The sequence below is a fragment of the Dipodomys ordii genome, unplaced genomic scaffold, assembly GCF_000151885.1.
Source record: "Dipodomys ordii isolate 6190 unplaced genomic scaffold, Dord_2.0 Scaffold44, whole genome shotgun sequence".
Taxonomy (NCBI): Eukaryota; Metazoa; Chordata; class Mammalia; order Rodentia; family Heteromyidae; genus Dipodomys; species Dipodomys ordii.
This window is the reverse complement of record NW_012267260.1, coordinates 9,283,310-9,310,895: the sequence shown is the minus strand read 5'-3', so window position 1 is coordinate 9,310,895 and position 27,586 is coordinate 9,283,310. Positions and strand designations below refer to the sequence as shown.

The 27,586-nt window shown below is 45.1% G+C and overlaps 2 protein-coding genes across 2 annotated transcripts in view; one reads left to right on the top strand and one right to left on the bottom strand.

Moving 5' to 3' along the window:
* LOC105987747 (adenylate cyclase type 10-like) overlaps positions 1 to 16,798 on the top strand; it is a 28,683-nt gene extending 11,885 nt beyond the window's left edge. The window contains exons 12-28 of the mRNA XM_013019104.1: positions 1,260 to 1,531; positions 2,027 to 2,163; positions 2,971 to 3,099; positions 4,120 to 4,380; positions 5,569 to 5,904; positions 6,362 to 6,425; positions 8,006 to 8,213; positions 8,559 to 8,684; positions 10,954 to 11,126; positions 11,792 to 11,948; positions 13,392 to 13,596; positions 13,684 to 13,780; positions 14,249 to 14,367; positions 14,606 to 14,723; positions 15,277 to 15,475; positions 15,951 to 16,165; positions 16,619 to 16,798. Coding sequence (XP_012874558.1) covers positions 1,260 to 1,531; positions 2,027 to 2,163; positions 2,971 to 3,099; positions 4,120 to 4,380; positions 5,569 to 5,904; positions 6,362 to 6,425; positions 8,006 to 8,213; positions 8,559 to 8,684; positions 10,954 to 11,126; positions 11,792 to 11,948; positions 13,392 to 13,596; positions 13,684 to 13,780; positions 14,249 to 14,367; positions 14,606 to 14,723; positions 15,277 to 15,475; positions 15,951 to 16,165; positions 16,619 to 16,625 — 2,823 coding nt within the window. The 3' untranslated portion in view covers positions 16,626 to 16,798. The remainder of the gene's footprint in view (positions 1 to 1,259; positions 1,532 to 2,026; positions 2,164 to 2,970; positions 3,100 to 4,119; positions 4,381 to 5,568; positions 5,905 to 6,361; positions 6,426 to 8,005; positions 8,214 to 8,558; positions 8,685 to 10,953; positions 11,127 to 11,791; positions 11,949 to 13,391; positions 13,597 to 13,683; positions 13,781 to 14,248; positions 14,368 to 14,605; positions 14,724 to 15,276; positions 15,476 to 15,950; positions 16,166 to 16,618) is intronic.
* Positions 16,799 to 21,286: 4,488 nt separating this feature from the next.
* Positions 21,287 to 26,038, bottom strand: Treml1 (triggering receptor expressed on myeloid cells-like 1). Its single transcript, XM_013019140.1, has 6 exons — positions 25,996 to 26,038; positions 24,918 to 25,253; positions 23,009 to 23,141; positions 22,562 to 22,647; positions 22,093 to 22,145; positions 21,287 to 21,762 (listed from the first exon to the last, which is right to left on the bottom strand). The coding sequence occupies exons 1-6, from the start codon at positions 26,036 to 26,038 to the stop codon at positions 21,448 to 21,450; spliced, it is 966 nt and encodes a 321-aa protein (XP_012874594.1). The 3' UTR covers positions 21,287 to 21,447.
* Between the last annotated feature and the right edge of the window lie 1,548 nt (positions 26,039 to 27,586).

Here is a 27,586-nt window from a genome sequence, read left to right as displayed (position 1 = left end):
TGTAACTAGTAACTTTGATGCCAAATCCTTCTGAACCCAGCATTTCCACTCCTGGGTCTATATACTAAAAAGAGTGTTTTCAATGCAGTATTTGTCTGGAGAGAACAGGGCAGTTGTTAACATGAGCACATTGCTGAACACAGAGAAGCTTAATGCACAAGTTAGAAGTAAGCGAGTAAGATGAAAACAGTAGTAGGAAGTGATGTTTAAAATAATCCTGATGGGCTGGGAAGTGCTTGCCTCGCATGCATGAGGCCCTGGGTTCAATTCCTCAGCACCACATAAACAGAAAAAGCTGGAAGTGGCACTGTGGCTCAAGCGCTAGAGTGCTAGCCTTGACCTATAGAGCTGAGGGACAGCGCCCAGGCCCAGAGTTCAAGCCCTACAACCAAAAAATAAATAAATAAATAAACAAATAAAATAATCCTGAACAAACGGAGAGTATAGGAGAAATATACTGTGTGTATGTCTGAAGTCTACGATCCAGTAGCATTTGCATAAGAAATTTACTCAACAAATTAACAATGTACATTTTTTTGTTTTGTTTTGTTTTTGTTTGTTTTTGGTCAGTCATGGGCTTGAACTCTGGGCCTGGGCACTGTCCCTCAGCTCTTCAGCTCAAGGCTAGTGTTCTACCACTTGAGCCATAGCTCCACTTCCAGCTTTTTTGTTCTGCTTATGTGGTACTGAGGAATCGAACCCAGGGCCTCATGCATGCAAGGCAAGCACTCTACCACTAAGCCACCTTCCCAGCCCCAACAATGTACATTTTATAAGAACAAAATATATAAAACAAACACATTAGAATGGTCACATAAGACATTGAGGAATAGAGTGGGAATGAGGAATAGAGATAAAAGAAAGCCTGGTAGTTGCAAGCACTCTAGGGAGACTCTAACGTATAGCCTGGTTTGAAAGTGCTATTTTAGAGTATTATGAATTCCATACAGGATAAAGCCTTTACCAAAATGAAATATTTTAAAGCTTCAAGTTTGATTTAGAGAATATATTGATCATGACTTCCACTTTTTAGTTACAGTATTTTCTTGTCCAAAAAGACCTCATTAAATATATAGACTATATTTTCATTTATAAAAGTAGACAGTTACTGGAACTTAGAATACATTAGAATGTGTTGAAAGCTCCAGCCTGTGTTGGCATTTTTTAAAGAATTGATGGGAAAGTCACAGTAGAGTTTGAAAACAAGTGACTTCATTTCTAATCTGAGGTTGTTGTTATTTCTTTGTTATTATTTCCAGGCAGTGAGAGAAGCATCATTGGTTTTCCTCTTTGATGAGGCCCAATATATGGATGCAGCTTCCTGGGAGTTTTTGGAAACATTGCTCTCCAGTCTGCCTATCACCATGGTGATGACATTGACAACTCCCGTCAGCCTGTGTACTGGGGCCCTGCACTTCCTGCAGAGCCCTCAGGCTATCCTTGTGCCAGTTCCAAAGTTGGCAGCAACCTCGCTGTTGAGAATGGCATGTTGGGAACTAGGGGTGGTGAGCATCCCCAAAGAGCTGCAGATGTGAGTGGCTAGGATTAGGTGGACACTTCGTTAAGGGAGGTGCTGGTGCTGTAAGATAAGTGAGAAGAAGCTCATATCTCACTTACTGGAGAAAAAGTCCTTCCCATGATGAGGCCTACAAATATATTTAGTGGAAACAGTCTTCTTGGTGATCAGGAAGGGGCTACCCTTCTGGTTTTTCTCAGTCAGATTTACATGGCTTTATATCTGATAAATTGGGCCAGTTCCTGCCAGGCCTTTTAGCCAGGGAATGTTAGTTCCTATTAACAGCCATAGAAGCAAAGTAATTGAGAAAGAAGTTCCTGCCAGATGTATTTCAAAACCAATCAGAAAATGTTTTCTTTTTACATTTCTGTACTATAGCTTCTGTACTATAGCCTGTATGATCAAGATCTGGCCTTAACAAAAGAAAATCCTTCCATATGAAGTACTTTAGACTTGGCTCCCCTCAAGTAGGCATCTTTAGTCAGAAATCCCCTACTTACCTTTCTGCAGCTACCTTCTCCACAGGTGCTCTGGAAACCCCTTGTACTGTGAGGTGCTGTGCCAAGACCTTCTCTCTAAGGATATACTGACATTTCATAATTTAAAAGAGGAGGAAGAAGAGAACAGCAAGTGGGAATCACTCTCGGGTAAACTCCATTTCCGCAGGTTTACCCTGAAGTTCTCCAATATAGCATTACCTAGGCCCTGATGAGGCATGTACTTATTCCATGCTGACATTATGGGCCAGATTGGGCCACCCCCTGTGTACTTTACAAATACTAAGCAGGCATGGTAAAAAGTCTAAATCCTTGCCTCAGATAATCATTTGAGTCAACCAATCTGTAGTAGTTTCTATTTGAGTAGCCAGGAAGTAGAAGTAGTAAAGTAGGATTTACGAGAGTTTAGCATTGACATATTACTGATAAGAAGGATGGCTTCATGGTTTGGATGGGTGGGGGTTGGAAGGAGTGGGAGAACGAGAGAAGAGGAAAGAGTAGAAGTATATGTAAATCCTAGATGAGAGGTAATAGACAGGACAGTTTAATAAACAAGGTGAACCGCAGTTAGATGCTGTGTAGTATAGAGGATGTTGTTAGTTTATAAAATAAATTAAGAATAGGCTATGCAGGATGTTGAGATCTGAGGATCATAGCTTGAAGCCAGCCCAGGCAGAAAAGTCCCCATGGGACTCTTATCTCCAATTAGCCACCAGAAAACCAGAAGTGGCACTGTGGCTCAGGGTTGGTAGAGCACTAGTCCTGAGCAAAAAGAGCTCAGGGACAGCACCCAAGCCTTATAACCCCCCCCCCAAAAAAAGGAATAGGCAGGATGGACTGAAATAAACCATGTTACACTACAGTACCATTCCGTTCATCTTCATCCTGTAGGCTTGTGACTAAATTGCTGTGCCTTCTAGCATAGTATTTTCCTCAGTCCGTGTTTTCTTCCCACAGCTAATGCCATAAAATCCACGATGTATACTATTTGTCCTGCCAACTTTGACGAAGAACAGGAACTTCATGTCTGCACAGTCAAAGATGATGTGAACTTGGATACAGTTCTTCTGCCACCACTCTTGAAAGGTAAGTCCCTTTCGTACCTCACATGACCTGATCACAGGTTGTCATTGCATTAGTAACTGGCTAAGTGAGTTGAACAAAGATCTGTCATTGTCATTCTGCCTCATTTTCCTCTAAAACAGAAACATGTCTTCCAGAAATAAGTTCTGGAATGTCTTAAAAGTCCTTTGAAGTCACATAATATCATTTGAGTAACACTCGATGTAAGTGAACCTATTATTCTCTTTGGAGCTGACTGATAACTGGGAAATACTTCCAGTTACTTGGGAAAGTTAGGTCTTGAGCTTCCTTTTGTGCATTTTCCTGTGCTAGAAAAGACAGTGAGCAAGGGAAATGATAGTGCTGATATTTAATGTGGTGCTAATGAAGATACTTTGTCTTAAACAGAAGTGAATGGGAGGAGAGGGGAAGGAAAAGCAGAGTCTGAGTACTAATTGGTCATGAAAAATGGAAAAGAGGGAAGTGGTGCTGTGACTCAAACAGTAGAGTACTCACCTTGAGCTGAAGAGCGCAAGGACAGCGCCCAAGCCCAGAGTTCAAGCTCCACGACAAAAAAAAAAAAAAAAAAATGGAAAAGAGTGATGTGACTGCATGTTTCAGAGTAGTTGGAGTTCTCCCAACACAACGTTTTAGTGATCAAGGATGAATACTTTCAGCAGTATAGTAGAAACCAGATTGTTGGTTTAACTAATAGGAAACAAGACCATGGAGACAGGGCTCTCTGGTAGAGAAGGAGGGATTACAGCAAGGTAGAGGATGAGGTAGATGACAAGCAAGCTTTTTGTTTTTAAGATGACTAGATTATCAATAATCTATATTTTCTAGAAACTTTGGTCATTGCGTTGGTTTTTTGTTGTTGTTGTTGTTGTTGTTGGTTTTTTGGAGACAGGAGCTCCCTATGTAGACCAGACTGGTCTTGAACTTTCAGAACAATTCTCCTTTTTTAGGCTCCTAAGTACAGGCGTGTTCTACCACACCTGGCTCAAAACCTTGATCATTGCTTTTTGTTTTCTGGGAGAACAGAAATAGCTGTAAACCACATGGACCAACTGAGCCCCGAAGAACAGTTGCTGGTCAAGTGTGCTGCAGTCATCGGTCACTCCTTCCATGTAGCTCTGCTGCAGCACCTCCTGCCTGGCTGGGATAGAAACAAACTACTGCAAGTGTTGAGGACTCTTGTGGATGTGCATGTGCTCCACTGGCTCAGTGAGAGCCAAGAGCTTCCTGCTGAGTCTACGTTAGCACCTCATTCCGTTAGCAACCAAACCAAAGAGAAAAAGTCAGGTGAGGAAGGGCTGCTCCCTTGTTTCATGTCTGAATAGAGAGTGGAGATATTCTGTGCTCAGAAAGACCATCTATATTGTATATAAGGGCTTCCTTCTGAAAGCTATCATTTAAAGTTAAAACCAAAGAAAGAAAGAATCAAAAAAAATAAAAATAAAGTTAAAACCATAAAGGAGCCATGGTTAAGAGAGAAAAATATCCTCCATTAGCATTGCCTTACGGAATTTCAGGTCCTTAAAAAGCTAGGCGGAAATGTAGTGCTACATGCCTGTAACCTGCTGCTGAGAAATGAGGTCGGGTCAAGGTTCAAGGCCGGCTCAGGCAAAATTTTAGTGAGACCCTGTCTCCAAAATAAGCCAGATATGATGGTTCTCACCTGTAATCTCAATTGCTTAGGAAACAGTCCAAAGCTGTCCTGGGCAAAAGCATAAAACCCTGCGTGAGAAACAAAAGCAGAGCTGTGACTATGATTCAGTGATAGAGCCCTTGCCTAGCAAGATTGTGGTCCTGAGTTCAATTCCTTGTACTGCCAAAAAAAAAGGCTGGACATACTGGGCAGAATGAGCCTGAGCTGGAGGCCAGCCTGGTCTGGAATAAAGAGAGTCTGCCTCAGGGAGAAAAAAAAAGAGTTCCATCTCATTATTAATCTGTGTGTTTAGTATTTGTGTTTTGATTTTTGGTTCATAAGTATTCATAAATACTGCCATCATAAGTAAAAGGATAAACTGTCCCTAATTTTAGAAATTCACAAGAAAGATAGACATATACATTATTAATAGATATGGACACAGCAAGATATAAATTAAATAGCTTGACATCTCATATTCTCCATGTGAAAGAATAAAATTGTACAATAAATGACCCAAACGTACATATCTACAAATAATTTCCCTTTGACTTTGAAATATGTCTGAGTTCTATATTTATTTGAATTTGAAGTAAAAAAATCTTAACTTACGGGAATAGAACTTTCCACTGTTCTTCTCTTCAACTGCTCCTATTTTCCCTGTCTTACTTTATCCTACATATGGTCAGTATCACTTTCAGATTGGTGCAAAATTCTTTCTGCAGAGGACATGGGCATACCAAGTCTTCTTATAAAGTTGCAACGTGTACTTATCCATTTGCCATATTTTGGCATGAAAAGACTATATGGGAAACTCTGACTTGGATTTTCTGAAATTTCAGATGCTGGCTCAGCCTCTCTTCTCAGGCTTCAAGAAGAAATGCCCCTATCTCAAACTAACATGCTAGAATTTGGAATGCCTCTGTTGCGGGAAGCTGCCTGGGAGCTGTGGCCTAAGGAGCAACAGATAGCTTTGCATCTTGAATGTGCCTGCTTTCTCCAAGACATGGCCTGCCGCTGTAGCAGCTGCCACGGAGGGGACTTTGTCCAGTTCCATCGTTTCGCAGTCTCTTCCACCAAGAACGCTAGCAGGACCTCTAGATTCTGTACTTATAAAGACACAGGCTCAGTGCTAACACAAGTGACCACAGACAAATTACAACTACCTTCTCCCCAAGGTAAACTCAGGAGGAAGAAGGTGGTTACAGAAGAGGAGTCAGATCTTGAGGGAAAAGCTATCTGGGGTCAGCTAGTGAATTGTGGCATCTTGTACTCTTAGGTTTCTTCAGTTGGCTGCAGGCTTTGCAGTTCACTGATCTAGTTATAAACCTGGGCCAGATATATTCGTGGATTTCCATTACTAGGAGTACCCATCAAACCAGAATGCAAACAATTTTTTTTTCTGCATTGCAAATATTGTCTCCTTTAAATTGGAACCTTTTTTTTTTTTGAGTGGGGCAATGAAAATGAAGGAAGTTGTGGGAATCACAAGCTGTTGTCACTAAAGAGTTCATAATAATATCTTAATTTTATGTTATCTGTTATGGAGGGAAAGGTAGTCAGGAATTTTAAATGGGTTTTTTTAATCTAAACATGTATAATGAAAGATAATCCTCTGTTTTTCCCTGCCCACAGATAGTCTTCATTTCCAGGAAACAGCCTTCAGAAGTCAGGAGGCCTTCTCAGGTGAACACTGCAGGTAAATGGAGGTGTTAAGGGTGGACAGGAGGATCTGAGTGAATGGTAGATGGCCCCTAAACTGGACACTCACCCGCAAACCACAGGGGGCCTGGTCACCCAGAAGTGAGGATGCCTGTACTCACCTTAAAAGTCAAGATGACAGTTCTCTGTAGGGAAATTATTTCTTTTTTTTTCTGTTTATATCACAACTGATTTTATTTTAAAAAGCTGGTTGGATATACATAAAGTGTCTTACCCATGATAGATAGTTTTCAGTTTCTGTAATTTTGTGAGTTTCCATGTATTTTAAAATGGACTGGAAGCCTCATGTTTCAAACCCCCATGTTTTAAAACATAAATATGGACAAAGATTAAAAACAGTTTATTGTAAAAAAAAACCGGGAAATTAACTTTACTTAGTGACTTCTCAAATGCATAATAAACAAAGCAGACTTTGTTTTCATCTGTAACTTTATCTTCCTAGTTATTTATTTTACCTCAGATGATGTGATAATGGATGTGTATTTCCTAACCACAAACCTCCTGGCTGCAAATCCCTATTCTATCTATTTTAAATGTGCTCACTTTGAGTTCATCCGCCCCTCTCTGTACACTTCCATCTCACTACCTAACCTGATTCCCTACTGCTTTCAAATAAATCTGTATTCCACAGGAACCACCTGCATGCTCCCCTGGTGTCAGCTCTCCCTTGGGAATGCTGAGTGGCCGGCCTCCAACTGCCTCCCATTTTCAGCGTGTTGGCCACCTTCAGGGCCCTCTTCAGTTTCTGCTTTTTCAGATTATTGTAGCTCAGATGTCAGACTCTGATCTCTTTTGAGCTCAGGCTCCCTATGAAGGTGGATAAGACTAATTCTGGCTTTACCATCTCATTAGCTGTTATACCACATACAAATACGTTTCTCTAATCCACAGTTTCCTCATTTGTAAAGAGAGGTAATGTTTGCCCAATTTATATTGTATATTACTTCTTTTCCAAAAGGTTATGCTCAGTCTTCAGTTTTCATTGAAAAAGGTCAAATCAAATTTTCTACAAAAAAGTTGAACCAACTGAGACTTTATCACTACTTACTTCCTTCAATTATCTACCAGAATGAGACATGAGTTCACACTGAGTTCTTTACAAAAGATTTTTTGTTATTCTAAATTGAAATATAAATAACCTCAAAACTTGAAACCCAAGTCAAAATAATCTTAAATCTTAGTAGCAGGATTGATAACATAGAAGATAATATTCCAATATGTCATTTACAAAAGTCAGATATACTACAAGAAGATTGTATTATTTATTGCCTTGTATCATTTTAATGTTTTAGTCAACACTTCTACTGTTAGTTTACTCTTCAGCTGTGGTATTTCCTAATTGAGACTGTGCTAGGTTTTTAAATCCCTAACAGAGCATTGCATTTACGACTCTAGTCCTGTACTTACAAAAACTTAGGGAGTGATGGAGAGTACACATAGAATTAGTGAACTGTATGGAAAACTTCCTAGGAAAAAAAGTGGCTTTGCAACAGTAATGCCCCAACAAAAGTGGTAGCTATGAGGCCACTCTCAGTTCTTCATCTTCTCTCCACAAAGAACAGAGGAGGAATTCCTGGATCAAGTAAACAGGCAAATGGCTCAAAACAACCTGAAGAAAGACCGGCCCTGCTACTGCAGACAGATCCTGAGGTTAGTGCTCTCCCCACTCATCCAGCACTGTCTCATCATTGGAGAAACCACCTGCACATTTTATTACCTGCTGGAGGCTGCCGCTGCCTCCCTGGACCTGTCAGATAATTACCTGGTGAGCAGTTCTGCTGTTGGCCTTTACTTGTGACTTTGACTAACACTTGTCACTGCCAGCTAACCAGGAGTGGGGGCTGGAGGAAAATGGGAGAACAAGGTACTGGAAGGGATGTAGGAGAAGACAAATGGGAATGTGGTGGGGTAGGGGTGGGGGGAGTGCACCACCCAGGCTGGCACTGCCCCTGACGGTGTGCGAGCAGGCCAGCTCTCTATTTCTAATTCAAAACTCAACCTCACTCACATTTGGATCTTGGCCACAACCTTGCTCTCCAGCCTTCCTCCCAGTCTCATCCTCAGCAGTGTGCTAATCCTAATTCCATTTCTTCATCCATGTCCTTGGGAGGCCTTCTTTTATTTGAAGAAAGCAAGCAATCTTCTGGGACAATCTTCAGCATTCTTGTTCTTGAAAAAACACAAGGTAAAGATCTGTCCATTTGAGGAAGCTACTTTCTGCCATCTCCGGTCAGAGGTAAGGGGCAGGGGGAGACCTTGTAGTTTTAGGGGTACCTTACTCTGTTTGGTTTTATTTTTGGTTTTTTGTTGGTCGTGGGGCTTGAACTCTGGGCTTGGTCGCTGTCCCTGCGCTCTTCAGCTCAAGGCGAGAGCTCTATTGTTGGAGCCACAATCCCACTTCTGGTTTTCTAGTGGTTTATTGGAGATAAGAGTCTCATAGACTTTCCTGCCAGGGCTGGCTTTGAACTCAGATCTCAGCCTCCTGAGTAGCTAGAATTACAGACGTGAGCCACCAGCACCCGGCTACTCTGTCTTTTTTAAATCCTTCTTTATTTAGTGTGTATGATTAGAAATGTGCTAATGTGAGTCAAGCGGAAAAGGTCAGATAATGTGATGTCAGGAAAATGAACCCTTAGATATGTATCTTAATGTTTTTTTTCTTTCATGCATGTGTTTCTAATGCATTTATAAGATTATCTCTTTGTTGCTTTGTATGTCCCTCCCCCAAAGTATAACCCCTGCTTTCACTATATTTGATGTCAGTATAACTTGAGGAGGAGATGGGAAAAACCAGTTGTTTAAAGATACAGGTGGACCTGTTGCAACAATGAGAAGTACAAGTTGTCATGTCCAAAACGAGTTTTACAACGTCAGTGCGGGGGGAGGGGGAAGGGGGGGAAGGAGAAGGATTGGGATTGGGGGGGAGGGGGGAGGCTGGGAAGGGATGTGAAGGGTAAACAAAAGGAGGAGGCTGCAATGCTTGGAAAGAAATGTATGCATTATCCTGCCCATGTAATTGTAACCCCTCTGTACAGTATCTTCACAAATAAAATAAAATAAAAAGAAATATGATTTAAAAAAAAAGACCAACTCTTGGAAAGATGAACTTTCCAATTCATTTTCTCCAGAAATTAAAAAAAAAAAAGAAATGTGCTAATGTGATTATAAAGGTTATATGGGCCTGGGAATGTGGCTTAGTGGTAGAGTGCTTGCCTAGAATGCATGAAGTACTGGGTTTGATTCCTTACTACCACATAAACAGAAAAGGCTGGAAGTAGTGCTCTGGCTCAAGTGGTAGAGTGCTAGCCTTGAGCAAAAGAAGTTCAGGGACAGTCCCTAGGCCCTGAGCTCAAGCCCCAAGACTGGCAAAAAAAAAAAAAGTTATATAGATTTAAACTATAGAAGTCTCTTTTTATAACTACTTAAAGATATTATAAAAAATAAAAAGTTAGAGACTTACTGAGTGCTAGTGGCCTAACTGCTCAGGAGGCTGAGATCTGAGGATCTCAGTTCAAAGCCAGCCTGGACAGGAAGGACTAGGAGAGTCTTTTTTTTTTTTTTTTGGTCAGTCATGGGGCTTGAACTCTAGTCCTGGGTGCTGTCCCTCAGCTCTTCAGCTCAAGGCGAGCGCTCTACCACTTGAGCTACAGCTCCACTTCGGTTTTCTAGTGGTTTATTGGAGATAGGAGTCGCACGGTCTTTCCTGCCTGGGCTGGCTTTGAACCGTGATCCTCGATCTCAGCCTCCTGATAGCTAGGATTACAGGCGTGAGCCACCGGTGCCTGGCTTATGAGATTCTTATCTCTAGTTAACCACCAGAAAACCAGAAGAGGCCCATTACACAGCTATAACCGGCAAGAATTCCATTGTGTGGCTATGCCATAGTTTTATTACCTTTTTCAGTGTATATTTATGTTGTCTCTACTTCTGTTTATCTAAACTTAGAGACAGTGAATATTCTTGCTAAATATCTCTTTCTCCCCTTTCTATAAGAGAAACTTCCAAAGGCAGAGATGCTAAGGCAGAAGATATTAACAAGTTAATAGTTAATAAAGGTCTCACCAAGTGAAGGTCAGCCTTGGGATTTGAAGGTTTAGATAACCTCAGGGCAGCTTCCCAGGCTGACCTCCACATCCTCTGCAGCGGCACAGTCTTTTAAGCCAGGAGAGATGGGGAGTTGGTGATAGTCCACATCCTTGCTGGTAGCTGAGAACATCTGAGTGTTGGCCCAGATGACAATGTTATCTCCTCTCGCAGCACCACTTTCTGACTTAGAACCTTTCTCTTCTGCCCACTGACACATGTGTGGGAAATGATCATGGAAGGTGCTTTCTCCACCTACCTGTTCCCTCACCTTTACTGCTGCTATTGCTGGTGTATGTTAATGGGAGCTCACCACTAACCAGGCTGCTCTCCAACCCAGCACAAGGGTGTTTTATATCCAAAACCTTGCTACGGTACCACTGCCATAGTTACATTGATGTTTCTTCTTTTTCCATTTTCAGGTCTGTTTCAACATGGGACAGATCACCTTGGCCAAAACATTGGCTAGACAAGCCCTTCATCTGCTAAAAAGGAATTTTCCTTGGACCTGGTTTGGTGTACTTTTCCAAATATTTCTGGAAAAGTATTGGTATTCCAGTTCCCTAAGACATCCTCTGAACAGCCTCCATGAGAAGTGAGACACTGGCTACGCTGCCCTGGCTCCCTTTAGGGCTACAGAACACTATATATAGCTACACTAGAACCCATCCTGTACTGACCTACAAGCCCTTGTTTCCTTCAAATACAAAACAAGACAGGCACATAATGCATATAACAGATAAGTATATAAAAGACAGTTCTAGGTCTTCTACCTTATTCTCCCAGCCAGTTGATAGTGGAAAATAGCAATTTAAACAACCTCTCTTCAAAAATTACTCTTCCTGCGAGGCGCTAGTGGCTCACGCCTGTAGTCTTAGCTACGCAGGAGGCTGAGACCTAGGGATCACAGTTCAAAGAAAGCCTGGGCAAGGAGAGTCTGAGACTCTTATCTCCAATAAACCACCAGAAAACCAGAAGTGGTGCTGTGGCTCAAGTGGTAGAGCACTTGCCTTGAGCTGAAGTACTCAGGGACAGCGCCCAGGCCCAGAGTTCAAGACTCAATTGACAAAAAAAAAATTACCCTTCCTGGTCCTGAGGGATGAACGGGAAATGAAGTTAGGAGCAGGGGATTCCAGGATCACTCCTGGTTTGGCAGTCTACATGGCCACATGAGGCGTAGACCTCCATTTCCTATAGGAAGCAAAAGCTGGGCATTGGTGAAGAAAAAAGGCATGCTTAACACCCTGTGCTTTACAACAGCAAGAAGCAGCTGGCAATCCTGCAGCAGCAGGTGCATTGCCTCTCCCTGCTCTGGCAGCTCTATAACCGGGAGGCCACAGCCAGCAGCCGCAGGTTTGCCTACCTGGCCACCCTTATGCAGAAGAATTCAGCTGAGGAGTCTGCAAATGAAACCCAGGTCAGCCATCCCTGGACCTAACTCAGAAACCTCAGGCACTAAGGAGAAAGATCCTGCCAAGGTCCTTTTTTTTAGTGAGATTCCCCAATAACTAAGACTTAACTAGATACCACTGCTCATATGTTTGAGCCTGGTTTCTCATTTGAAGCTTATAGATGGGTTTTCAGGTATATAGATGCATGTGATCTCAATGAACCAAATGCATAATTTGTATGTAGGTCCAGAAGAGCCTAAGGTACGTAGTAGGAGGTAAAGGAAGGGATCATTAGATTCTCTTTGAAGTCCATGATCTAAAAAAAAGATTAGAACCACTGAGTTAATAAAAGGGAAAGGAAACATTTTCCCAAGTTTAGTATCCTATCCTCTGTCTTTTATCCATTGATTCAACAAATATTTGATGATAACCTATCATATGGATAACGTGAATCTGTTCTGGGATGCAAAAGAAAAACAAAAGTCTGAAATAATCCCAAGATTTATAGCCAGAGCTTTAGGCTGCTCTTATTTGATATCAGGAAGTCTTCAGCAGGAAAAATTTGGTGATAGGTTGGGTTGGGAAATGTTTAAGGTGCCTGTTAGACATCCAGTTGGAGTTGTGGGACAGTAGTTTGCTCACAGGAGCAGTCTGAAATAGAAATAAAATTATGAGTGCCATTAGTGTGTAAATGCTAGCTTAAAGTCATAAAACTGGGTGAGAACATCAAGGGAATGAGTGTACAAAGTAGCAGTTTCCAGGGCTGAATTTATAGTTCCAATGTGAACATTCAGGGTGATGAGGTCTGAAGGAACTTGCCAGACAGACAAGAAGAGAGCCATTAACACATCAAATGTGCCTGGTATTGGTAGAGATGTAGGCAGCATTTCTGAAGGACACTAAGGCGGGAGAATCAGGGAAAGACTTTAATTAGAGAAAATGATAAATAATTTTATTAGCATTTTGAAGGGGAAAGTCTTTGAAGAGGAAGAAGAGGGAATGTGGAGAAAGTGACTTGTTTAAAGAACAGGCAATGGGCTGGCTATGAGATGGAAGCTCAAGAGTTCCAGAAGGGGGGGGGAGAAAAGGAAGGAAAGAGAGCGAGGGAGAGAGAGAGAGAGAAGAAGGAAGGAAGGAAGGAAGGAAGGAAGGAAGGAAGGAAGGAAGGAAGGAAGGAAGGAAGGAAGGAAGGGATAGGAAAAGAGGAGGAAGAGGAAGGAGAGGAAGGAGGGGGAGAGGGAAGGAAAGGAGGAAAAAGGAGAGGAAAGAGTGACTGAAATAATAAAATTAGAAGCGTAGGGGTAGCAGAAACATTTCCCTACCTGGAGAGGAGGGAAGTGGGAGAGGAGAGACAAAAGGAGTCTGGATTGAGAGAACAGCCAGGCGTAATCATAGGCTGTTTCCCAGCCAAAGCACCGTATTGAAAGGTCACGTGCGTGTGTAACGGGAATGTATTTGTCGCCCCTCAGGTTGTCTCGACCTACCTGGACCTCTCCCAGTTCTCCCAGAACATGGGTAACAGGGAGAAGTGGCTGCAGTGTGAACAGATGGCCATTCAGAAGAGCAGCCTATGCTTGCTCTCCAGGGAGGGACTGCTGTCCACAGCTCACCTCATGCAGGCCTTGGCATACACCAAGCTGTGCCTCGGCCATCTTGACTTCTCCATCAAGCTGGGTAATAGGACTTGGGGCCTGTGGGTCCAGGGCTTTCAGAGTCCAGATCCACAGCTAGACCTCACACAATGCTCTTTAACTTCCTTAGGTTTTCAAGCCCATGAATTATGCAGACACCTCAAGAAACCAGCTCTGGATAATTTGGTTCTCTCAGTTCTCTTTAGATCTACGTTTCTGAGAAAGAAGTATTAAGATTATGTTTTGTTACTCATGTTTGTTGCACAGGGGGGCTGATGTTCTCCCAGAGAAGTCTGAGTGGAGGGGGAGATGCTGTTTCGTTTCCACTGCCTGGGCTGCCTGTGCCCTGATCCCTCTGGGGAGCATTATTTTGCAGGGGATTAGGAATGGAAATGCAGAGTAGAACTGCACTTGGAGCTCCCGAACAAACTCCCCACCCTCCCCTGCCATGCTCCTTGTGGAAAGTAGGAAGCAGCAGTGGCTCAGATCTACTGCCTTGGGCTTTTTCCTATCTCCTTTAGGTAGAGGTATGTTTTATCCCAGGTGCAGATGTTCTCTAAATAGAAAGAGAGAGAGCGGGGGAAGGGGATGGAGATCTCTACGATGCTAGGTGGCTTTTAAGGTATAGGATCCCCCCTGTTCTGCACCATCTTTCCCACTTCCACACTGGTCCTGGTGGCTCTGTGTTTTGGCAGATTTGATCTGTGTATCCATGTGCTGGAGAGTCAGTGGATGCTCATTTCTCAGGGTCATGATGTCCTTGGTCTGGCCTGTTTCTACTCTGCTTGCTTAGACCTGCTGCTGTACGGAAGAGGTAAGCCTTGCACAGCGCTGTGCTGTACTCGTAAGAGATTCAGACCTCAGATGGGGGCCTAGGTTTTCCCCTCAGGCATAGTCTGTATTCCTGGCCCCTGTTACCTAAAGTTGGAGAAGTGCATTGGACTGCAGGGGTGCCTGTCTTTTAGGTCTTGTTTTCTTCCCTGTGCCACATCTATACCCCAGTTCCTACATTGACCACATACCCTGCTAGCCTGGTTACCTTCTTTCTACAGGATTGCTGTGTCGACCCTTCTGTGAGTGCCTAAATTTCACTCAACACTATGAGCACAGCTGCATCCTGACCTCTCAGTGTGGTATTATGCTGGGGCTCCACTCTTCTCTGGCCATGTGGTAATGTCTCACTTAGGATCTGTGGGGAAGGAGAGAATTTGGGGAAAGTCATTTAATCTCATTTCCTGTATTTTACTAGAAAGTTCTTTGTGTCCCTTAGCAGATTTGGGCCCAGAGGTTGAGGGTTACATGAAAGAGTTAGTTAAAGATGTGGCTGAAGTGGTAGAGCACCTGCCTGGCAAATGCAGTGCCCTGTGTTCAAACCCCAGTACAAAAAAAGAGGAACCCAGTGTGGTTGGTTTGGTGGTACATGCCTATAATCACAGGTACTCAGGAGGAGACATAGGAGGGTCTCAGGTCAAGTCTGCTAGGCAAAATCATGAGACCTTATCTGAAAAGCAAGCCAAAAGCAAAAGGGCTCAAGTGGTAAGAGTGCCCCCCCCCGGCATTGAGTTCAAATCCCTGTCTAGAGTAGTCCCTGGCAAAGCTGCATATCACCAGTAAACTCTAAACTGTCCTTACATGTGCAGTTGCCACTTTTGTGTCACAGCTCTGACTGAAAACCATGACTGGTAAACAGGACAGATCTGAGAATTGTAACTTTCACCTCCAGGTTTGCCCAGAACTCACAGTGGAACCTTTTTGAGCATCACTTCTCCAAGGCCTGCCAATTGGTGAAAAGAACCAACGCCTCACTGTTTGGTTCACATGGCTTCGTCCGATTCTTAGAGTGCAATGTGCTCATGTTGCAGAAAATGCCAAAGGATGCCTTCAAGCGCAGTCCCTCAGAGTCCTACAGACAAACCCTCCAGGTAGCTGTTTCTTTGTTGCTCAGCTGACACCTAATTCCCTGTGACACCTGAGCACCCTGCATCTCTCCCTGCTCTTCCCCTTCCTTGCTCAGAATCCCTTTGCTCTTTGAACTCCTTGTTTCCTGAGCTAGAAAGTTTATGCCTACATTATGCTCTTTCCCAGATAGTCTTGCATCTAGATTAAAACCTGGATCCTTCACTTTGCATCTTTGCACAGATACTACCCTCTGTCATTATAATATTAATACTTGGCCCTTCTTCAATACACCTACTCTGTGTCTCAGTCTGTTCTAAGTCTAGCACACATTCTAGGTTCCTTGTATTCTAAACCAAATTTATCTTACCACCAACTATTCTTCCCTTTTCCTCTTAGCTCTGAGTATGTTGCGTGGAGACCGTTATAAGTTCTGCTAAGATGGTGTGTTGAGAAGAGAGTACCAATGCCCAAAGCTAATGCTTCTTTCTTTCCTTTCAGTATTTTAAGGACTTCTTCTCTCGATGTGTGACCTGCCCCGTCTATCACCATTGGGTCTCTGAGCTCAAGGCCACTGTAATGAGATGTGGGAAGAGAGAATCCATGGCCTTGACCAATATCATCAGACCTCTTGATACCTGTCTGGCCACGATTTCGATACAGGGAGAATTCCTAGAGGAAAACAACTCTTTGGAAAACAAACTTAGAACTACAAAGTAAGAATTCTTTCTTGGAACCCTTGTGTGGGAGACATTAAGAACAATCTGACTTTCAGAAGAAGTTAAAAGCTGTGCATCTAAGATGAAAAAGGGTACCCAGTAAGGAGCTGCTATTCTTTGCTCTAGAGGCAAATAGAGCCCCCTCTTAGTGCTGATGCAGCCCAAACAGACAAGGGTAGGGTTATTTATAAAAATTTCATAAGGCCTCAGCCCTGTTTCAGCAGCTGTAACTCTTAGGGATAGAAAGTTTTTCCTTGGCTCTAACTAAAATAACTGGGCTATTTCCTGGAACAGGAGAGAAAGAAGGTTTTAGAAGTCACAGTATCAATTCTGTGAAGGTAAAAGATGTAGGCAGGGAAAAGAAAGAAGTTAATTCCTTGCCTTGGGCTCCTGAAGTTCTCTTCCTTTCACAGGTCTGGTTTCTAATATTCTTTGTGATCCTTCTTTCAGAATTTGACAGAGTAGCTGGTAACAAGGAAAATAAAGATGCAGAAGAAACTCAAGAATTTGTTAAAACAAAAGAAAAAATCTAAAGAAAGAATGGCAACTCTCCTACTGCATATAATAAGAAAATGCCTCTAAGACCCCCTTTAAAAGATATGTTTAGATATCAAACATACTAGCCTTTTGTAATCACTGCTGTTTATATCTTTATCTAAATAAAGCTGCGTTTCTAAAGCATACCATGACATCTTTTTTAAATCTTAGAGTTGTGAGTACAACTGTAGCAGAAGTTAGAACCAGTGGTTCACGGAGATCCAGGAAACTTTGAGATGAACTGATCCGATCCTATCCTATCCTACCTTATCCAGTAAGGTCCATTAGCGAATGGAATGCTGCAACCCTAATGAAGAGGTTGCCATTATTACATAGAGAAGGACAGCAGCACTTGTGGCTCTCCCTTGACAGATAGGTAATGAACTCCTAAGAGGTCAGGAATTCCTTTGGGAGGTGAATACAGAGTTCCGCTTTGTGTTGCATTTTTTGAGCAAAGTTGCCACAGTGTCTGTGACTAGTCTTCCTTTTCCTCTCCTCAATCTTCCTTCCTTCCTTCTTACATACTTTTCCCCCATGTTATGTGTGGAATCAACTTTACATTTCTGAGACATTTTATTATGGCATATAATCTTTTTGGTTCCTATGTTACACTTGCTAGTATGTTGTTGAGGAATTTTATATCCATTCATTAGGAATATTAATTTCTTGTGCTCTCTTTTTTTGTTTGGTTTGTCGGTCGTGGGGCTTGAACTCTGGGCCTGGGCGCTGTCCCTCAGCTCTTCAGCTAAAGGCAAGTGCTCTACCACTTGAGCCACAGCGCCACTTCTGGTTTTCTGGTGGTTTATTGGAGATAAGAATCTCACAGACTTTTCTGACTGGGCTGGCTTTGAACCATGATCTCAGCCTCCTGAATAGCTAGGGTTACAGGCATGAGCTACTGGCGCCTGGCCTTGATCTCTTTTTTTGTATTAAGGTAAACACTGGCCTCAGAATTAATTGGGAAGTATTCTCCCCTCTTCTCTTTTTTGGAGGAGTTTGTAAAGAATTGGTTTAAAAGCCAGGGGGTTTATGCCTATAATTCTAGCTTCTCAGGAGGCTGAGATCTAAGGATTGTAGCCCAAAGTCAACCCAGGCAGGAAGTTCATGAGACCCTTTATCTCCAATTAACCACCAAGAAACTAGAAGTATAGCTGTGGCTCAAGAGGTAGAGCATTAGCCTTGAGCACAAAAGCTCAGGAACACCCAGGCCCTGAGTTCAAATCCCCAGGACTAGCGCACGCGCACGCGTGCACACACACACACACACACACACACACACACACACACACACACACACAGAAGTTTCATTGTGTTCTTTTCATAGATAGATACAATGTACTTTGGTCATATTCATTCCTCCATTATCCTTTGTCCTTCTCGCCTCCTTCTTACCGATTCCTTTCTTCTTCCTAAATAACTCCCCCTTCTACTGTCAGATCTTTTTTCACTAGAAACTCTTTTTCTAAGCATATATTAGATATCCTAGACAAAGGGATTTGTTAAGACATTTCCATGCATGCATAAAATACACTTTAATCATATTCAACTCTTGTCCTTACTTTCCCCTCCCTTCCTGTACCAGCTCTTTCCACAGTTCCAACGCTCCCCTTTTTACTTTCACAATTTAAATATAAAACATTCATACTTGTCTTTATGGGACTGGCTCACTTTACAACGTGTTATCACCAATTCCACTCATTTTCCTGCAAACAAAATTATTATTTAAGGCTGCATAAAACTCGTGTGTGTGTGTGTGTGTGTGTGTGTGTGTGTGTGTGTGCGTGTGTGTGTGTGTGAGATTCTCTTTGCCCATTCATCCACTGATAGGCAGCTAGGCTGAGTTCATAATCTGACTATTGTAAAGAGTGAGGCAATGAACATGAGTAAGCAGGTGTCTCTAACTTTGCTCCTTTTAGGTCTGTACTTAGAAGTAATGGGACAAGATCGTATGGAAATATCTGCTTTTAACTTTTTTGAGGAACCCTTATACTGATTTGCATAGTAGTTAAAATGATTTAGATTCCCATTAGTGAAGAATGAATGTGGTGGGTCATATCTAAAGATTCCAGCACTAAGGAAGCTGAGGCAGAGAGACCTCAAGTCTTAGTCCAGCCTTGACCTTATGGCAAGAACCCATCTCAAAAAGAGAAAACAAAACAGGTCAAAGAAATCAAATACTGAATCGATAAAAATAGGAGGGAATATAACAGCAAATGAAAAACCAAATTATACTTAAAATAGAATTAAATTATATGTAAATACCTAAACGGATCAGCTTAATTTTAAAATTATGAAAAAAGTAAATATAGAAAAAAGTGAGGAAAATACTGAAAATATTCTTTTTAAGAGGACAAGGAGGCAGCTATATAAAATCTGTGTATACAGACTAGCTTTGCTTTGCTTTCTGTGGCCACTTTGGCTACCTGTTCCCTACTGAGAGCAGAAGGTGTTTGCTATTTGGCTCCTGCTTTTTTTCCCATATCCTCTAGCAGCAGTTTGTGGACAGCCAACAGTAATTACATCGAGCCATCCTGCCTTTCAGGACTGAAAGAGGTGAACCACAAGCTTTCCTTGAGCTGGTCTTAGTTTCTGGTGCATTCAAATGTCTATCAGGATGCAGTTTCTAGCACCATGGGAGAATATTCCCTAGCTTTACCCTCTAGGTCTCCAACTTTCCATAACTTAGCTCATGCACCTAATCACTTTGCAACATTTCTTCTCCTTCCCAAAGTGCTGATTGCTACCTGCCCTACTTAACTCCTATTCTTGCCCTCATCCTGACTCTGACCAGTCCTTCCCACCCACCCACCCATGGAGCTCAGTCTCTAGAATACCTGTGGCTAGATCGACACTCTAGGTCAGCCTTCTGGGGGATAAGTACCTAATCCTAGCTGTAGATTCCCAGAGATGACAAGGGAGGGATTTTTGATTCCTAAAGCTGTGGACTCAGATGGGAACCTTTTGTACTAATTTATTGCCGCTGCACCAGAGCCAAATGCTAGGAAGAGAAGGTTCCCAAGTGCTGATATGCGGTGTGGGCTCCAGGACACCCGTCTGGTTGGCCTGCACATCTTTTCAGTATTGAAACCAGTGTTAGTTGGGTTTTCTTTCATTTTCACCCCTCCTTCTACCGTGTCACTTGGCCTGCCATGTTCACTGATGTACTCTCTCATCATTCCACTGTCTAATTTTATTCTGTTTTTGTTACCTTTAAATGGATGTACAAGTGGGTTACTATCAAACAAATCCATTTGTGAGTGCCATGCATCTTGATCAATGTGAGACTCCATTTTTTTTTTTTTTTTGCTTGTCGTGGGGCCTGAACTCTGGGCCTGGGCACTGTCCTTCAGCTCTTCAGCTCAAGGATAGTGCTCTACCACTTGAGCCACAACACCACTTCCAGCTTTTTCTGCTTCTGTGGTGCTAAGGAATTGAACCCAGGGCCTCAGGCACGCAAGGCAAGCGCTCTACCACTGAGCCACTTTCTCAGCCCAGACTCCATTTTTTTAACCTAGCCCTCACATCCTGACACTGTATGTGATCCACAGCCCACAAGTCACTCCGCCTTCTAGAGTGTTATCTCTTCCTCTGTCCTGCTCGCCAACGTTTTATGTTTTTTAAATGATTCACTATTGTGGATGGTAGCTTCTCGCCATCACCTACCTCAATTCACCATCACGGCCTATAGACGGGCTGCCCCCCACCTGCCCCAGCTCTATCCCCAGGAGATTCTATTGATTTGTGGGTCACCAATCTTTTGCCTTTATTTTAGTTTTTTGCTTTTGGTGGCTGATAGAATTCATTAGTGAAGCCAAGTGTGGGAAGTGTTTTTATTGTGAATTCAATATTTCTACCTGACATAGGTCTTATTCATATCCTCCTCCTCCTCTTCCTCCTCCTCCTCCTCCTCCTCTACCACCACCACCACCACCTCCTCCTCTTCCTCTCCTCTCTAGAGACAGCCAGTTCCAGCTGGTATCTACAGAGGTCTTTATTTCCCAATGCTAGAAATCATCTGTTCTTTTGGGAAACAGGTTTGGTGTCTATCTCCATTTTTGTCCTTTCTCCTGTTTTCCTGTTTCTTTTCAGTCCTGTTTCTCACATCCATCAGTCCTGGGTTGCTTTAACCCAGTACTAACTATCCCTATGCCCATCACAGCCTATCACACGGGGATACGCCCCTTATTCACAAGGCACTGAGCAGAAGATGGAAGAGCTTTCTTGACTCAAGCAAATGAAGCTACACTTCAGCATCCTGAGAGACGCAGGAAATGTTTCCCAAGCAAATTTTGTGGTGCCTCTGAAATCCAACTGCATTGCAGTCATACAATTAGGGAGGAATTGTTTCCCGGAACAGCACAGGCAAGAGGTCATGAACTACAAACTCCCGGCCAGGCTTTTCAGATCACAGAACAAGGGACTAGTCAACATGGAGACTTTTTACACACACACACACACACACACACACACACACACACACACACACATACATACACACACACACACACATACCCATTAAGCATTTGCATATCATTTTTAGGGTTTATTTATCCAGATATGAAATGAAACAGGGAACAAGACACCTCAGTCCGATCTACACATAACTTTCCTACTAGTCAAGACAGGATATTAGATTTGATCCTAACATCCCTCGTTGCTCAGCTATTCCAAGGTCTAAGGCACGAGCTAGTTGGAGGGTACACAGAATTTGTGGTTCCCTGAGTATCCACATGGTGAATGAATTAGCTTGGTGGGGTTTGGCTGGCAGGTGGATCCTGAGCTGGCTCACTGGATGCCCTCCCATCTTTGTCCCCTCCAGGGAAGATGACTGTGGCATAGGTTACAGCCTTGGAGGACATCAGAACCTTCGGAGGTAGAGCAGGCACTGAGGACGGGGGTGAGACTGGAGATTTCCCCACGGGGGGATCAAGAGGTAGATTGGTATAGGTGCTGTTATCAAAAGAAGGTGGCGAGTCGAGCCTGACGTATGGTACATCCGAAGGCAATCCAGCAGCCGGTCCAGAATCACTGATGTGGTTGACTACCGACAAGGAATCCTGAAGCGAACACAGAGGAATCAGAGAAAGAGAGGATTCCCTCCTCTGTCCCAGTTCCTTTTTAGGAAGGCCCAGGACCACCCTAGCTCTGTCTCTCAAATCCCAAGTATGGCAGTAGGCTAAAGGGCTTTGTGTCAAACATCATCAAGGTACTCTCCAGATCTCAAAAGGTAAGGTACCACTGGGGTCGAGTTTAAAGCACTAGAAAAAGGGTCTGGACCTTGACTGGGTCTCCATCTTCTCGGCACCCCATCATCTTGAAACCTCTCAGCGAGGATGAAGGGTGAAGGGTCTAGGGAATTTGGCTGTGGACCTTCAGGAGCCTCTTACCATGCCTGAAATTCTGCTATTCTGCAGACGGCCGCAGACCCCAAGCCTGTTCCCTGGCAGACAGACAACAGCAGCTCTGTCACCTCCACGGCTGGCTCCCAGCTCTTCCCCTCGCTCCCTCCAGACGTTTCTGAACCCTTTTACCTAGGGCAGATGCCGCTTACTCACCCAGCCTCACCACCTCACCTCTACCCCTCCCATCTCCTCACTCATTTGCTGCTCCCGTCCACCTGCTCCTGGAGTCCAGTCCTTGCCTCCTACCTCCCCTTGCCAGTCCCACCCCCTGCCCTTCCCAAGTCCCATCTTCCCCCAGTCCTACCCCTGCAGAATCTCCCTCCCTCCCTTCTGTCCCCTAACCATGGGAACTCTAGGGTGTGTGGATTTGCCTAACGCCCAAACACATCCCTCTGTAAAGACTCCTTGTGGACCAGTGGAGCCAGCCTGGGGTAAGTGGATAACAGTGACATACCTTTCCTTCTGGCCACTAGGGCAAACAGCACCACAGCCACCACCAGCAGACTGAGCAGAAGGACAGCACCCCAGATCAAGGGGATGCTGAGGGACAGAAAAGAGTGGATGAGTTTAGGCCCGTACCCTGCAAGACCTGCCAGCCAGGAGCTTTGCATGCAGTGGAAGACCTGCCACATTCTCTGGGAAGCCATAGTGGAGAGGTAGATGGAATAGAATGAGAAGGGCAGGCGCCAGTGGGTCACGAGAGAGACACACTGGCAAGGTGTTCTGGTTAAAGAGCCACCAGAATGAACTGAGATGGAGAAACCGGTCCATCTGCTGGCTGGAAGTTCCCCCAGGATGGAAGGAGCCATACAGCTCCCCAGCTTGATAAGTCTAGAACTTAAAACAAGTTATAGCTCTACTTTCCCTTCTCCCAGCCACCCAAAACCAGTCTTGCAAGTACCTCCTTTCATGCTGACCGAGCTCCCCAGGATTGGCACTGCTCGTAGGGTCCAACACTGGGTCCTTGGCCAGACTGCCCATCATATGAGTTTCTTCCTCCTCCTCCCCCTCCTCCTCCCCTTGCAGGCCAGGACCTGAATCAGAAGGAAATAGTAGATGTGTGCATGACCTAGTGGGCAGGCTTCATGGCTTGGTGAGGTCTGAGGAACTGGGAAGAGAAGTTGAGGAAGGAGAGGCCTAAGGAAGCAGAGGCTGGACATGTTCCCTGGGTGCCTCTCATCCTGGGCTGGGAAACAGCATTGACTCTTTGAGCCTTTGCCTGGTTGTGAATACACCCATTTTCCCTCTGCCACCAGCCCCCACTCACTCGCTCCTGTGTTTCTTCTTCATCTGCTCACCCCAACCCCCTCTGTTCCTATCAGGTGGCTCAGACTATGTCAAAACACCACTGCCCAGTGCCACACAGGACAGCTTTCCTCAGCTCCTCGGTCTCCTTGCTCCTGGCTCCCGTTGAATCTCAAACGGGGCCCCCCCCCACACTTCTGCAACTCGGTGAGCCCCCTCCTGCAGATGGCTTGGGCCCCATCCTGAATGGGCTCTGCTGTTAGGATCTAGGGGACTCCAGGTCACCCCACATGCAATGCAACACCAACTGACCCTCACTGAGAGTCAAGCTGTCCCCCTTGACTCAGTTTTGTGACACGAATGGCGTCATCTCTGCGGTGTGCTAGCTTGCTTTCTCTGGGTGAACACACCCACGCTGGACGCCTGGCCAGTCCCTCTGGACCATCCGTGATGGGACCTTGCCTTGTTCTCCATAGATCCACCATTCTCATCCCTACCTTCTTCCGAACCAGAAAGTGCTGGGAGGCCAGTCTTGCTGCACATGCCTCTCCCACGTGTCCCCCGGGTGGCCTCAGGTGCCCCTCAAACTAAATGCTTGCGTGAGAAGCAAGCCTTACCACCCCACCCCCAGCCTGGTCCACCTGCTTGCCTGGGCATGCATCCTCTGCCCCTCTTTCCAGTCTTGTGTATCGCTATGTTTGCCTTTTAGAGAGAGCTAAAACCTTGACCTACTAGACTTTGACATATCCAAGAATAAGGAGGACAAAGAATAACTAGCGGCTATTTTTTAATATAAAATAATATGGTCTCAGGATTAAAGGTACTCCGGTGATGATCTACCCTCTTATTTAGAAGGAAAAAACCAATTGGCCCAGGGGGAAGGGGAGTGAGGGGGAAGATGAGCTTCTTAATTTTATTATCTGAGCATTGGACACAAATTACTTGAGGAAAGGAAGAGTAAAAGATGAAAACTTATCTGTATCTATAAGAGAAAGGCAGAAGTTTTATTTAAATAAACACTTAGAGACTAGAAAGGTTTCAGTAGAAAAAGCAATTTTTTTATGTTGCAATTCGAGCTGGAGTTCACTTTAGCTTATATAGTGACCAAGAACTTCCCCGTTTGAAAACTAAAACATTATCATCATCATCTTCTTCTTCTTCATCATTATCATCGAATAAGCTGCAGTATTCCAGGCATTGACTGTATCCCACCTGCAGGCCAGCTGTCTACTAGACCCACAGGGAAGATGTTAATTAAGATGAGAACTCAATAAGCTTTAGGTTTCCAAACTCACCATTACAGGAATTACATGGGAGGAATGACAGTTCCTCTCCATTCATAACTGAACTTTGTTGAAAACCTTTCTAAATGGGACAGAGTTTCCCTGCAGAGGCTGGAGAGAGGCACTAGCTGGGAGGGGGCGGGGAGGGCGGCTGCCTAGCTGATTTATCTCAGGCTCCCCAAACCCGGCCTGGTTTCCGCTCCAAGCTGTCAAAGGATACCCGGGAGGGGGGTCCCCACTCCCTCGGACCCCCCCCAGGCTCTGGCTGGCCTGGTCAGTCACCTTGGGGGAGGACCTGCAGGGCGATGGTGTGCAGGGTCAAGGGTCCCGAGGCGCTCTCCACCACGCAGCCGTACTCGCCCGCGTCCTCCTCCCGCAGCGACTGCATCTCCACTTGCAGCAGCCCCCCGCCCAGGTCGGTGAGGAGGGTCCGCCGGCTCCCGGGGGCTCTGCGATCCACAGCCGAGGACCCCAGGGGCTGGCAGCCTCGGGTGGAGGAGAAGCGACACCACAGCTTGGGGGCCCGCACCTCCTGGAGCGGGTAGTGGCATTGCACCTGGATGGAGCCGCCCACGGGGGCCTGCACCGGCTCGGGGAGGCTGTGCGCCCAGCCCCAACCTGCGGGGGGCAGGGAGCCCAGTGAGCAAGGGGCAGGAGAGGGGCCACCTCCAGCCCCCCCCAAGGTGACCCTGGGACCCACAGATGTGGTGGAGGGCCGTGATTCCCACAAAAGCCCACTGTGTATGTGGTACTGAGATACTCAACCCAGGGCCTCACGCGGGCTAAGCAAGCACTCTCCCCCTGAGCCACCTTCCCAGACCGAGGAAGGGATCTTTTAAGTTAAAAAAAATACTTAAGGGGGGCTGGGAAGGTGGCTCAGGGGTAGAGCGCTTGCCTTGCATGCGTCAGGCCCTGTGTGCGATTCCTCAGCACCACATAAGCAGAAAAAAAAAAAAGTAAATGGCGCTGTGGCTCAAGTGGTAGAGCGCTCACCTTGAGCTGAAGAGCTGAGGGACAGCACCCAGGCTCAGAGTTCAGGCCCCACAACCAACAACAAAAAAAAATTATATATATGGAATAAAGTATCAGAAGGCAGTATGGAAGAAGAGCCACAAGGAAGTCTAAAAGGTGCAATAGAATGGACAAAAAGATGGACAGTGTGTGTGTGAGAGAGACAGAGACAGAGAGATGTAATGGACATTTGATGAATACTTAGGAGTTCAAAGCCCAACAGACTGCACACAGCAGGAAGAGGAAAACAACCAGGACCCAGGAGGGAAGGGCCCAGAGTGTCCAGGCTGGACTTGAGGGTGAGCAGGGAGGGAGGAAGGGAGGCATAGCGACTCCTGCCAAACTTTACCTGGGATGCTCAGGAGCAGCAGCAGGAGGCGGCCGGGCAGCATGGCTGGGCAGAAGAAGGTCGCTGCAGAGGCTGGTGGCTCCCTGGCACAGCTGGGCGCCAGGGCAGGAAACGTCTGTCCCAGACAGTCACGTGGGCTTGCAACCACAGATGGGCAGACAGGGACCCGTGGGTGCCTCCCGGGTTGGGGGACTTGGGGAGCTACCTCCAGGGTTGGAGGGCGGGGGAGGTGGGGGAACTCTTCCAAATTCTGGTTGGCTCCTGAGCCTGAGAGAGGAGGTAAGACAAGGCAGTTAAGATGCAGAAGGGAGTCTTGGCCTCCTCCAATGGGGGAGGCCAGCAGTCGGAGGGCAGGAGCAAGAGGAAAGACTTTCAGAGTCTCCCAAAAATAGATCCACAGAGGTAGAGCTCTGTAGGGGAGATTAAAGGGCCCTCCCTACACAAGGCCCAATGCCATCTCTCTATGCGTGTCCCCACCGCCGCCACCACCACCACCCCAAGCTCCCAGGACACCAGCTCAGTACAACCTCTGCCCTTCACTGCACCCAGACTAGAGCCTTCTTCACACCTGTCTGGACTCTCGGCTCTTCCCTCCCAGGTCCTGGTTCTGCTCTCCACTTCTGGGAAACAGGTGTTCCACTGAATAACAACTTCCCCATGTCCTTTTCCTCTTCCTGCTTGTGTGCAATCTTTTAATTCATTAGACATGAACTCCTAAGCATTCATGGATGTCCATTACTTCTCCTCCCCCTCCCTCAACACACCCCCCCGTCAATCTTTTTGTCCATTCTATTCTGCCTTCTAGATTTCCTTGTGGCTTTTCTTCTATAGCTCCTTCCGATCTTTTATTCCTTAAATATTTTTTAGCTTAAAAGATCCCTTCCTCGGGGCTGGGAAGGTGGCCTAGTGGTACAGTGCTTGCCTAGCATGCATGAAGCCCTGGGCTTGATTATCTCAGTACCACATACACAGAAAAAGCCGGAAGTGGCACTGTGGCTCAAGTGGTAGAGTGCTAGCCTTGAGCAAAAGAAGCTCAGGGCAGAGCCCAGGCCCTGAGTTCAAGCCCCAGGACTGGCAAAAAAAAAAAAAATCCCTTCCTCATTCTCCAAACACTCTTATTTGTGACATACTACTTGTGCTTCATGGGTATTTTCCTCTCTCTTCACAATGCAGGCTTTGTGAGCAAAGAGCAGACCCAGCCTTGTTTGAGCACGATTGAGCAGCAGACCTGCCTTGGAAACGAGAGCCTTCCAGAGAGGTTGCTTTGAGTCCTTTCCTTTCTTCTCCAGAGGAGATTTATGTCCCAGGGCAAAGCTTTCTCTCCTCTCTTTTTCCTCCTCTTCGCTTCTCTTTCTCTCTTCCTTCCCGTTCCCTCTTTCTTTCTTTTTTCTTTCTGTTCCTTCCTCCTCTTTCTGCTCCTATTCTGCCTCTTCTCTTTTCACCTTTTTCTTTTCTCTTCCTCTTCCACTTTTCCTTCCTTCCTCTTCCTTCTCCTTTCTCCTCCTTCTCCTTTCCTTCCTCTGTCTTTTTTTTCCTCTTCCTCCTCTTCTCTTTCCTCTCTACTTCCCTCTACCTCCTTCCTTCTCTTCTT

Coding starts and splice junctions, on each gene's coding strand:
- Treml1 (XM_013019140.1), bottom strand. CDS start 26,038: ATGCTGCCCGGCCGCCTCCTGCTGCTGCTCCTGAGCATCCCAG. Junction 25,254..25,995: donor GCTGCTCCTGAGCATCCCAG/GTAAAGTTTGGC, acceptor TGCCCCCCGCAG/GTTGGGGCTGGGCGCACAGC. Junction 22,648..23,008: donor CTCGGTCAGCATGAAAGGAG/GTACTTGCAAGA, acceptor TCTGTCCCTCAG/CATCCCCTTGATCTGGGGTG.